Below are 12,991 nucleotides of genomic sequence, written 5' to 3'. Positions count from 1 at the left end.
CGTTATTATGAGTGACATTAGCTTTTCACCTGTGACGATTTTTGTTATGGGCTTTCCCACCTTTTCCTGTAGAGACTTTTATCAGCTCAGGCTTAATTGCTTGTGCTCTTTAAATACTTAAGATGTTTGCTTCTACTCTACAAATCTTTCTTTTTGTGGTGTGTGTCATATTTAGTTAGCTTTCCCCCATTTTCAAATTAACGTATAAAAATGAAGTTGAGAAAAAGAATGAAGTTGAGTTACTTTTGTGACCTTGACATTTAAAAAGATTTATTTATTTTTATTGTATGTGTATGTATGAACACCCACATGTATGTATGTGCACTGTAGGCATGCCTGGTGCCTAGGAAGGCAGAAGAGAGTGTCAGATCCCTGGAACTGGAGTTACAGGTGGTTGTGAGCCACCATGTGAGTGCTGGGAATTGAACTTGGATCCTCCTAAAAGCAACAAGTGCTCTTAACTGCTGAGCCATCTCTCCAGCCCCAACTTTGAAATTTTAATATTTTTATCTCTTGAATTTTAAAGACACAATGATTTCTTTTATATGAGCACTTAACTTGATAACATAAAAATAAGTGGTATCAAATTACAGTCATTTTTCTATACATTCATTATCTAGCAGGGAATTGTGGTTTTCCCAGCAATCCATTTATTCCATTAAAACAAAGCAAAACAAACAAACAAACAAAAAAACCCTATCCAAAGTACTACTTTCTTACCCAGTGAGGCATACAGAGATAAATCAGTCTTGAACTTTTCCTTCAAGAAAGATGAACAATATCTATAATAACAACAATAACAAAACACAGATTAAAAAGTATTTTTTACCTGTCAGGCACTAGCTCAATATCTTCTATGCATTAATCTGATTTATCTCCATAGAAACTTGTGTGTTAGGTTCTATTTTTGTTTTACAGGTTTACAGGTTGGGAGGTCAGATTTAGATGTGGGGCTTGGATCTGGGTAGTGTGAGCCTGAGCTCGGGTTTCTGGGTCCCTCTCCACCCTGCGTGATAGATGTGGGTGAGTGCTAGATGGAGCAGTGGGGGTGACTGCCGGATGAGGAATGAGGTTTGGGTATCAAGATACCTTTATTCATATTTGACTCAGGTATTAGTCCTGGAATTTAATAATCCTGACAACCTCAATAAAAGTTCTCAAGTTCTTATTAATAAATTATATTTTTGTGCTGGGCGGAATTTTGAGTTAACTGGTAATTCTCAACCAACCCATTGGTCACTTCTTTTAAAAACCAATTAAAAAGAATTATGAAGTAGGTAAAGCATGCTAAAAAATAAGTTGTCCTAATGCCATTTTTTTTTTTCACTTGCTCTGGACCTGAGGGTGAATTTCTTAATTGGGACTATTAAATTTGCCCCCTCTATCCAATAAGATTACATGGAGCTATGTTGGGATAATAAAGATATTTGTTACATGGAGGTAGAATTACCTTCCTGCCGGAAATCATGTGTTTTTTTTTTCCTATTAAGGAAGTTTGTTTGTTAGTTTTTTTTTTTTTTTTTTTTTTTTTTTTTTTTTTTTTTTTTTTGAGCAGGGTTTCTCTGTGTAATAGTCTTGACTTTCCTGGAACTTACTTTGTAGACCAGGCCGACCTCGAATTCACAGAGATCCATCTGCCTCTGCCTTCTGAATGCTGGGATTAAAGTTGTGTGCCACCACTGCCCGGCTACCAAAGAAGTTATTAATACTAGTTCAAAACCTCAACTATAAACTGAATCAAAAAAGGCAAATGTGTGTGTGTGTGTGTGTGTGTGTGTGTGTGTTTGTGTGTGTATGTGTGTCTGTTTTAAAGTTTGCAACTTTAGCCCATCTTACTCAATGGCACAACCAATGCATCCTGAGACAGCCTCTGAGAGTTAACAGTTTTGCTAGCTCCCATGTACATGGGCTTAAGCCCAGTAGCCATTTATCACTTTCCATCAGAGTACACAAATGATTCAGTAGGATAACCTTCCTCCATGATATCAGATTCAGGATGCTTTGGCAATCACCATTGTCAGCTTAGAATTTCCAAGGTTCCCCAGGAGTTCTTTTCATTGCCACTATCTGATGGGGTGGAGCATATTAGGAATGAGTGTGGATGATTTTAAGGGCTAAGCCTAGAAGTGGCACTGTCATTCCCATGCCATGGCCTAGACTCAGCTATACTCAGGAAGCAGTGAGGTGGCAAATGTCCAGCTTTGTGCCTAGGAAGGAAGATGTCACCTCTGCACAGGGGCGCTGTTCTTTAATACAATACATTTCTGCCACTCATATTTTGAGACTCAATCTTGGGAGTGAACTCTTTCTCTCATTTTTGGTAGTTAGGGTCTGAGAAATATTTTGTAGCTTATACTAGAGAGATGAGGTGACCATGCTTGAGGAGAAGTGAATGCAGGTGTCCTGATGGATGATGGCTGGAGGAGTGGACAAGTTAGAGAATAGTACCACGCTGAGTGAAACCCATGCTCCTGCTCCCCCTTCTTCGTATTCTAATTTTCCTGGGATTTTCTGTTTCTTGGAGTACAGCAATACCTATATATGGAAATTTGTTGTTTTTATTGGAGAAAGATGGGCAAGGTACTATTACATGTCATGCTTTGCTTTTCAGGAAGCCTTGGAATGGGCTATGAAGAACCACTTGTGGGGCCATGCTTTGTTCCTAGCCAGTAAGATGGACCCAAGGACCTATAACTGGGTCATGAGTGGGTAAGTCTAGCTTACAAAGACCAGAAGAGCAGATAGACCTTCCTTCCAAAGGTGATGTGTATGTGAGCATGGGTGTGTATAGGGAAGAAGTAAAAAAAATGCATTGAGAAATTCCACACACAGCTGCCCAAGTTCTCTTCGCTGAGATGGGTGTAGCATTTTTCATTTCCCAATTCTCCCCCTCTCCTCTCCTCTCCTCTCCTCTCCTCTCCTCTCCTCTCTCTCTCTCTCTCCTCTCCTCTCCTCTCCTCTCCTCTCCTCCTCTCCTTTCCCCTCCCCTCCTTTCGCTCTTTTCTTCCTTCTCAGTCTCCTTGTCCTCAGCTTCCCGAGTACTGGGATTATAATCATGCTACCTTCATACTCAGTTCTTAAGATTCTTCATTTTTAAACATTTATTTATTATATATGTCTTTCTCTGTGTGTGCATGCATGTGCCATGGAGTATGTGTGGAGGCCAGAGGACAATTTGTGGGAGTCAGTTCTCTTCTTCCGTCCTGTAGATCCAGGGCATCTAAACTTACGTTGTCAAACTTGGCAGTGAGTGGCTTTACCTGCTAAGCAATCTCACCGGCCCTTGATTCTTATAATTTAGGTGAAGAATCATTCTTTAAACTGATGTAAATAGAATGAAACATTTTGGCAAAATTCCCCAGGGTCAGAGGTTCTGAGAATTTAGAATATTCTACATTGTAGTTGTCCTCTTTGGGAGGGGCTGGTTTAGACAGTTCCATTAGGGAAGGAAGGGTGGGGATCTCTTACATGTACCTGGCGGAGCCTGGAGGCTAAGGGGTTTTGATTTAAAAATGTGTGCAGGGCTTGGCCTTCCACTGAGGCTGTGGCTTCTGAGGGGCCGGTAGGAAAATGAGCTGGTAGATCTATGAACCATGGTAGAACAGGCATTAACTGGATTGGGAATGCCGAGAGAAGAGGCATAGGTAGTAAGGAATCACATCTGACAGTGAACCAAGTACCATGATGGACCAGGGAGAATGACCAAGCCACCTGAGGCAGGGATAGGATCAAAGCCTGGAGTAAGTGATGGGGGGGGGCGGAGTACAGCAGTGGGGAGTCAGTGTGAAGAGGAGGTATTGGGTCTATGTGGACATCGTAGAAGAGTTTCCATATGAGTCCTTCACACCCTGCACATTTCGGGGTGACAGGCGTGAGGGGGAGGCCTCCTGTAGGAGCGGATTTGGGTCAGAGTAAGAAAGATGTCACGAGTGCATGTTTGTCTTCTAGGGCTGACTGAGGTGGTGGAGGCAACCCTCTTAGCTTAACTTGGCTTGAATTGGCCATGAATCCTGTTGGGCAGAGAGTTGGATGAGGGGACATACACTCTGATTTAAGTTCTATGCTCCTATTGGCTGCCACACTGCATGGTGGTTTATTCTTCATGATGGTCTCAGTGAGACTCTTTATTACTTCATCTTCATCTTCCCAGGCACAAACAACGCCACCCTCTCTCTATTATGGCCCCAGACTGGAGTGGCAGGCACACTGCTGTCTGTAATGTTGCGTGTGCTGAGCTCCCATGGCAAGGGTGCTATTAAGCAAAAGATGGCCATCTGAGGGACAATTTTCCCTTTGGGTTTTGGAAATGAACATCCCACATCCCCATGTTGTAGCATACATCTCTGCTGTAGAGTTTTGCCTTGGGCCATTGATTTTTGATGGGGCCCAGTGAATTGTGAAAAATATCTCTCACTGAATATGCTTAACTCTCAAATCAGCTGTAGAGCTTATTATATCCTTGTTAAGCACACCCCACAGTTTGTCATCGGCAGGATCATTTCTGGTCCCTCTTCCACGCCTCTTTGGTTATTGAAAATGGCTATTTAGTGCTTGTGAGTCAAAGCTCTACAGACCCAGGCTTGAGATGAGCCGGAAAAATGATGCTTAGTGGGATGGGTTTGGTGAGGAGGAACTCTGAGGGAGACTGGGAAGGAGGGGCCCATGGAGAAGTGCTTCCAGGCTTACTGCTGGCCTACCCAGACGACCTGCAGATGTGGGAGGTCAGCTCACCAGTAGAAGGCATTTAGAAGTGACTACTCAAGAATTAGGGTATTAGTTTGAAAATGCAAAAAACATCCTTGAACAATGGAAGTTTACTGTGGGGAGTGTGATGTGGTGAGGATGTGGCTGATTGTCCCTAAAAGGCCACACAGGCACAGCAGAGCAGAGAGTAGCCTGAGTTACAAAATGGAAGCTCCTGTCAAGTGGAATATCCACGACTTCGTGCTGGTAATGGGTTCCCTCTGGGCTTGACTCCCCACTGACTCTCTTCTCTCCTCACAGCTTTACCAGCACGCTGACACTCAACGACCCCCTGCAGACCCTCTTCCAGCTCATGTCGGGGAGGATTCCACAAGCAGCCACGGTACTCCCTGTGGCTCTGCACCCCAGAGTCCTAAGGGTTGGGAGTGGGCTGTTGGGGACTACTTGGGAATGTAGCAGCAATACCTTTCATGATGAGGCATGAATGATAGTTTATTAATGATGTACAACGTGCTTGACCCATTTGATACATAGTAGCTGATTTCATGCATGAAGACAGGAGTTATTTATCTCTGCTTTTGCAGACACAGAAACAGAGGTGCCAAGGTGTAAAATGGCCCAGTTAGGGAGGTAGTGAGGAGTGGGGTCATGACTGACTCAGTTTTGTCTGGTTCCAAAGATCTTACCTCTTCCACAGAGCCCTATTGTACAAGAGCCACGGTTTCTCAGATTTTTCTCAGCAGGGCTGCCCTTGGGTTTCCTGAAGGGAAGCTTCCCCTCTGCACATGTGCTTTTGGAATTGAATATAGCTGAGAAGGTAGAGGCCTGCTGGACATCATCTCCATTAAAGCAGATTTGATCTTTTCAAGTCAATGTATTCTTTTCTTATCCAATAGCTTTACCAGCACATATCTTGGCATTGAGTGTCTAGGTATTTTTTTTTCCTGGCAGTACTACATAGCCTGTCCTTTGAATGTATACATTCATATCTTAGAATCTAGGAACATTTTCTTGGATTATATCTTTCAGTATTTATTTTGGTTTCATCTCCAGGAATTCCATGTCTATTTCACATGTATAAACTGTAGGTAAACATGTGAAATATATATATCTCCTTTTCAGACCCATGTTGGCTTCAAACTCAGTATGTAGCTAAGGATAATTATGAACTCCTAATCTTCCTGTTGCCATCTCCCAGGTGTTAGGATTTCAACCATGTGCCACCATATTGGACTTTCACTTTTTTCCTTATATTAAAACTATTTTTCTTTCCTTCCTCCGTCTTTCCTTTGCTTACTCCTGTCTTCTTCTCTTTTTCTTGCCTCTGTCCTCTGTCCTTCACTGTTTGTCCTGGTGTCTCTTGCTCTTGTGTTCCAACATTTTTATCTTTGTTTCTTTAATATTTCCCTGATTCCTCACCTGAGCTCTTCCTGTTAGGTACCATCTCTTTCCTGAGTTCCTTTATGTTTGCTTTATGTTCTTGCTGCATAGAAGTATTATTTCATCACCTCTGTTTCTGCTCAATCCATCGAGAGTCAATCTCTATTACTTTTGGGAGCCACATCTTATATTTGAAGCTTGAGTTTTTGCTAGCAACTGGTTTTAATGGAAATTAATTTCACCTTCCTTCCTTCCTTCCTTCCTTCCTTCCTTCCTTCCTTTGACATTCTTCTTGCTATGGATAATTTTAAGAAAAGCAAAGCAAAGAGAAATGATGCCTTCTGTCCCTCATCATTAAACCAATGAGCTATTTTGGAATATAGGGTATGCTTCACAATTCAGCTGAATGGAAGCCTCAGTACTGCGATAAAATTGTACCATGTCACGAAGCACCTAATGGAGAAAGTGATATAATTAGCTTATGGTCCATTGGGCCTCAGTGATGAAGTAGAGTTAGCTAATTTCCCCTGCTCTTAGATAAGGGAGCTAAGGCTCCACAGGCCCAGTGCAGCATTTTATCTTAGAGTGGGAGAACTTCCTAGCCCCTCATATCAAATACAAGGCTACCTTTCTGCTACATGGGTGGTGTCATGGAAGAGGCATGTCTACTGGACACAAAGATGTGGGTTTCATCCAAGGTCTAAACTTGGCTTTGCTCATTACTGCTAGACAAACTTGGTTGCTAATTAATACCAACGTTTTTCACTTTGTGGAGCTTTTGATGGTCAACCAATAGAATTATTGTGAAGTTAAAGGACCAAGAATGTCTGAACCTGTCAGCCACCTTGCTGACAGGTGTATCCTATCAAGGAAATTAGTTAATAAATTCTCATATCTCTCTGTCTCATCATTCTATATGGAGAGGATGATCCATATTTGTAGATGACATACTATTATACATAAGAGATCCCAAAAATTTACCAGAAAGCTTCTAGAAATGACAAGTTTATCAATGTGGCAGGATACAGGATCAACTTGCACAAATCAATAGCTTTTATATACACCACCACCAACATACAGGGAAAGAGATCATGGAATGCTTCTATTCATGATAGCCTCAAATAAATAAAATATCTAGGAATAAATCTGATAAAGGAGGTGAAGGACTTGTATAATGGAAACTTTAAATCTATGAAGAAAGAGATAGAGAAAGACAATAAAAATGGGAATACATTTCATATTCATAGATTATAGAACTAATATTGTGAAAATGACCAATTTACCAAAATCTATTTACATATTCAATTCAATACTCATCAAAATCCCCATCTCATTGTTTACAAAAGTAGCAAACACTATCTATCCTAAGATTCACATGGAACTACAAAAGACCCTGGATAGCCAAAACAATCAGAGCAGAAAGAACAATGTTGGAGGAATTACCATTCCAGATATTAAGATATATTACAAAGCCACAGCAATAAAAAATGACACTGGCACAAAACCAGACATGTAGCCCAATGAACGCAATCAAAGACCCAAACACGAGTACCTGTAAATATAGTCACTTAATATTTGGCACAAATACCAAAAACATAAACTGGAGGAAAGAAAGCGTCTTCAGTGCTGGGGAAACTGGTTGTCCACATGCAGAAGAATGAAGTTAGACCAGTGTCTATCACCTTACACAAAAACTAATTCTGAATGGACCAAAGACATAACTGTGAAATCTGAACACAGGAAAGCAGAGTGTATGCAGGGCTGCTTGACAGTTCCACAGGTTTGCTGGCTTTCTCCTGCCCCCTGGGAGTCCGTGGCCACCACATTGTTACCAGAGAATGGGTGGAGAGGAAATGAATGGATGTTGAAAGCTTGCTTGATTTTCTCATTCTTTAAGTGGAAATAGCAAGCACATTTCACAGCGGCATCATGGAAGTTGCCATGTGTGGAAGGGCCTTGTAATATTAGGCAATACTAGCCACTTATAAGACAGTGAGCAACCCAGAGTTCAAGACTTTTAAGTCAGGTTAGCTTGGCCTTCCCTACTCATGGGACAAGGGGGCCCAATCTTTCATTTTTCCTTTTTTCACTGAATTACTAGAGATTTTTTGGGGGGTGTGGGGAGGAGTTTGGCTGTAGATATTTGAAGTGAAGGCACAGGGGAAAAACTTGAAAATTAATAAAATAATATGTCATTTTATTATCCAATAGCCTTATAACTGATATATATATATATACATATATATATATATATATACATATATATGTTTGTGTCTGTCATTGTGTGTGTGTACATGTATATATGGGTATGTGTATCTGAGTGAGTGTGCATGTGTGTCTGTATGTGTCTGTATTTTGTTTATGTGTGTATCTCTGTGTATATGGGCATGTATGTGTATCTGTGTGTGTGTGTGTGTTTGTGTCTCTGCATGTGAGTGTGTATATCTCTGTGTGTATGTGTCTCCATGTCTGTGTGTGTATGTTTATGTGTCTCTGTGTCTGTGTGTGTTTGTTTATGTGTCTCTGTGTGTATATGTGTGTGCGAGTGTGGGTGTGCATGTGTATGTATATATGATTTCTCCTTTCTCCTTTTAAAATTTTTATTTGGAGACATGGTCTTACACTGTGGTCCAGGCAGATCTCAAAATCATGATGTCCTCTCAGTCTCCTGAGTGCTGGGTTGTAGGTATGAGTGACCAACTTGTTCTGTGTCATGCACCTGCCCCTTCACGTGGAGTGAACTCTCAATCAATGAGTAATAGCACCACAGACGGTGTAACAGACATTCTCTGAACTCCATACCAAAATATAAACAGCAATCTTCTTTACTTGCATCTTGGGCTGTGCTAAATGACTCTGTAAATTGTTATTATTTTGCAGTGTTGTGGAGACAAGCAGTGGGGAGACTGGCGGCCCCACTTGGCTGTGATCCTGTCAAATCAGGCTGGAGACACAGAGGTTTACCAGCGAGCGATTGTCAGCATGGGGGATACCCTGGGTAAGCAGAAACCAGCATTTTCCCTTCTCTAGGGCCTCTCCAGGCCAGCTTCCAATGCCTGACATTAGAGTCTTAGTCTCTGCGGAGAGCCAGTCTATGGCTCAGTCCTACTCAGGTTCTGGAGGCTCTGTCCTTCTCCTTAAGAAACTCCAGGGAAGGCACATCTACTGTGTAATTCTGTTCCCCAGAATTCCCTTTGCCAGCTTTGTTTGTTTTTCCATGTCCATTTCCCACTGGGAGCTTTGTCATTGATGTACAGCCCCCTCTTAATTTTCTACTCACAGGTGAGACTCTTACCTGGAACTAACACAGGGGCATGCTATTTCCTGTTGCCTCATGACCCTCAGTGGCCCAAGGCCATCAGATGGGTAGTCTAAACTACCCTGGTGATTCTGCCTTTATTTCTATTATCTGTCTGTGAACATGGCCTCACAAGCACTTAATGGCTGTAGAGTATTCCAAATGACTACTTTGGAAATTTTGTCTTGGCAGAACTTTTAGTAAACATGGTGTTCTTTGTGGAACGTTGGGAATAATTGCTCTGCTCAATTTGGAGCAGCCATATATAAGGTTGTGACAAGCGCTGGTTGCCACCTAGCTGCCTGACTAAAGGGGAATCCATGTTTATTGTTTATCAGACTGTGTTTGGTACTTTACCCACTGTATTAGTTACCTTTTCACTGCTATGACAAAGTAGCCAACAAAACCTTAAACAAAGAAAGGTTTACTTTGGTTCACAGTCATAGGGAACACACAGTCTATAGTGGCAGAAGTGTGCTGTGACTAGAGGCCTGTCAGGAAGCAGAGATGAGTGATGGGGAATCAGCTTGCTTCCTTCTTCCCTATTTTTTTCATTCAGCCCTAGATCCTACTTACAGGATAGCTCCACCCACACTCCCAATAGGCCTGCCCTACTCAGTTAAACCTCCCTAGAGACACACTCAAGGGTACACCCAGGGAGCAGATCACTTTAGTTATTCCAATTCTATTGAAGTTGACCATGAAGATTAGCTGTCACACCCACTTAGTTCAATTTGAAGGCAGTGGAATGTGTACAGAGAACACTAGAAAACCAGGAACAATTTGGTAATTGATGTGATTTTTATGAGCACAGGAAAAGCCCTCGACTGTTTGACTGCAGCAGAGGAAGGAGTCACACCCTGGGAGGGTGTTTTATTTATTTATTTATATTTTTTTCTGCAGATTTTTTTATTTGAATTAGAAACAAGATTGTTTTACATGACATTCCCAGTTCCCTCTCCTTCCCTTCCTCCCTACCACCCCCCCCAACTAAAACCCTACCTGTCACATACCCTTTCTGCTCCCCCTGGATGGTGAGCCCTCCATAGGGTGTTACCAGAGTCTATCATAACCTTTGGGATAGGGCCTAGGTCCATCCCCGTGGCTCAGGGAGTATTCCTCTATGTGGAATGGGCTCCCAAAAATCCATACCTATGCTAGGGAGAAGTACTGAACTACTACAGGAGGTCCCATAGATTTCTGAGGTTTTCTCACTGAGACCCATGTTCCTGGGGTCTGGATCAGTCCCATGCTGGTATCCCAGCTATCAGTGTGGGGAGCAAGAGTTCCCCGATGTTCAGATTAGCCATTTCTGTGGGTTTCACCAGCTTGGTATGGACCCCTTTGCTCTTCTCTCGTCCTTCTCTGCATCTGGATTCCAGTTTCAGTTCAGTGATTAGTTGTGGGTGTCTGCTTCTACTTCCACCAGTTGCTGGATGAGGGCTATTGGGTGACATATAAGTCAGTCATCAATCTCATTATCAGGGGAGGGCATTTAAGGCAGCCTCTCCTCTGTTGCTTAGGTTGTTAGCTGGTGTCATCTTTGTAGACTGGGAGGGTGTTTTAAATCCACTTCTGATGTTCCACTTTACTTAGGTATAGGCATCTTCTCTCACTTCTCAGCCTCAGGAAGGATCATGACTTTTAGAAAATTCCCGAAGAAAAACCCATCAGGGGAATATGAAATAGCACCCGATGTGATGTGAGTGATGACAGCTGAAATGCCATGTCTTTGGTCAGAAAAGCTGACCAAAGTGGGAGTGAGTGAGATGAAAGTGTCTGTGACTTCTGCCCTGAGGACCCCCTGGTTTATTCTCATGAGGCTTCTGCCCTCTGACCCTGGAGTTCACTATTTATTTCTCCCTGTTCTACTCAGACAGTGGGCCCCACAGGGTGCATTCTGTGACTGGGGTCTTGTTCTCTTCCTGCAGCTGGGAAAGGGCTTATGGAGGCAGCTCACTTCTGCTATCTCATGGCTCACGTGCCCTTTGGCCACTACACAGTGAAGACAGACCATCTGGCCTTGCTGGGCAGTGACCACAGGTATGTGCCTTTTGCATGGAAGGAAATGGCAAAGATGTTTTCCGTGGATTGTTTTAGCTCTTGCTGGCTTTCATGGCTTCACTATTCATTTTCTTGTGTAAATTTCAGCCACTGCTGGCTCCTCTGTGTCTTCCGCACTGGTCTAGGCAAGGTGACCGGAGGATGCTGCATCACACCACCAGAGGGCCTGAACTGGTGCCTTTGGTGTGTATTGTGCCCCTCTGGCCACTGGGTGGCAGCCTAGCTCCACAGCAAGAGATTATATAGAAAAAAAAAATGAAAAGAGGAAGTTTACAAATGGTCTTTTTTGGGGCATCCCTGGGCCTGTTCTGAGAGCCCGCTTTTTGGGGCCTCCATACTACCCCAGTACATTAATGTGGGGCACAAGCTCCTTGGAGCCATTGGTCACTTGTTTTACGGGAGCCATGCATCAGGATTTTTATGTTGAAAGAATCCTAGAGACCTGGAGAAGGAGTGAGCTGAAATAGATAAGCTCACCCTGGGTGGCCTTCACTGTTCTGAATCTTTCTATCCCCTTCTTCTTAATAGGATTTTTGAGCAGTCATGGTATTATGCTCCTCGAATTCCTGCAGTCAAGAAGCATAGACAGGAGGACTGGAGCAAGATCAGTGCAGACCTGGGCTGTAGGCTAGCCAGCTGGCCAGGGCTACTGACCTGTCTGAGCACAGAAAAAGAAAAGGTTTCTGAGCTGTGGCACCGTCAGCTGCTTTGCACCATTTCCTTTGTTACAGATTTACCTTATTAAAAAAGTGGGGCGGGGGAGTGTAGCAGGGAAAGCAAGGTACAGAGGATCCCAGGCTTCGTCTAAGGTGGCATCGCTGGTGCAGCATGAGGTTGAACTTAGATGGGCTGCAGGAGCCAACTTATAATCAGTGTCTCCAGCCCTCTGCCATTGTAGGAATATGCCTACCCCGTAGACCTTTCTCTTGAGAGCCTGGGCTCAGACAGCATAGTCAGCTTCTCAAGGAAGCCAGTCTGAGCCAAATACGACCATAAAGGTACCTGTGTTAATATGCCTCCTCTTCTATGTCTATGAATCCTAGGGAAGTTTCTGGAAATATGTTAGCTTATAGAAATACTCCTGGTGACTGAGATTTTGGGCACCTGGCAAGCTGTGGAGGGGAGCCTGGGAGGTTGTGTGTATGAGGGACTCTTGTTTTCCCTCAGATTACATTCACCCCAGTTTTCACCCTCATTGGCTGAATGAACTTCCTGTGTAAAATCTGTCATTTTTTTCCGGCTCAGTTGTCTCCCCGCCCCAACCCCCCCATTCTCTGCCAGGCCGTCTGTGGTGCTCGGGACTCTGTGGCTTTTTCTTTTGCGCTGGTGGGCTCTGGCTGATCTGCCTTTCCTGGTGTGTGCCAGGCCCTAGGGCTGAAGGCTAGCTTTCAGGATGTTCACGTGGGAGAATTGCAGTGTCCTACCTTCCGTTAAGGAAGGCGCAGAGCCTCCTTCTCACGGGCAGGCTCTTCTAGAACAGCTGACACAATACTCATTTCATTTGTTCCCCAAACCCAAGAGGACAGAGGGCAAAGGGGAAGCATT

At 43.3% G+C, this 12,991-nt stretch overlaps 1 protein-coding gene across 7 annotated transcripts in view; it reads left to right on the top strand.

Annotated features, from left to right (window-relative positions):
• The window catches only part of LOC100752724 (protein transport protein Sec16B), a 59,302-nt gene that overhangs the window by 28,322 nt on the left and 17,989 nt on the right, over nt 1-12,991 (top strand). For all 7 annotated transcript variants that reach the window (XM_027417280.2, XM_027417278.2, XM_027417279.2 and 4 more), the window contains 4 exons: nt 2,612-2,709; nt 5,005-5,086; nt 8,965-9,082; nt 11,314-11,425. In XM_027417280.2, coding sequence (XP_027273081.1) covers nt 2,612-2,709; nt 5,005-5,086; nt 8,965-9,082; nt 11,314-11,425 — 410 coding nt within the window. The remainder of the gene's footprint in view (nt 1-2,611; nt 2,710-5,004; nt 5,087-8,964; nt 9,083-11,313; nt 11,426-12,991) is intronic.

The sequence above is a fragment of the Cricetulus griseus genome, chromosome 5 (assembly GCF_003668045.3).
Source record: "Cricetulus griseus strain 17A/GY chromosome 5, alternate assembly CriGri-PICRH-1.0, whole genome shotgun sequence".
Classification (NCBI taxonomy): Eukaryota; Metazoa; Chordata; class Mammalia; order Rodentia; family Cricetidae; genus Cricetulus; species Cricetulus griseus.
This window is presented reverse-complemented; position numbering and strand designations above follow the sequence as displayed.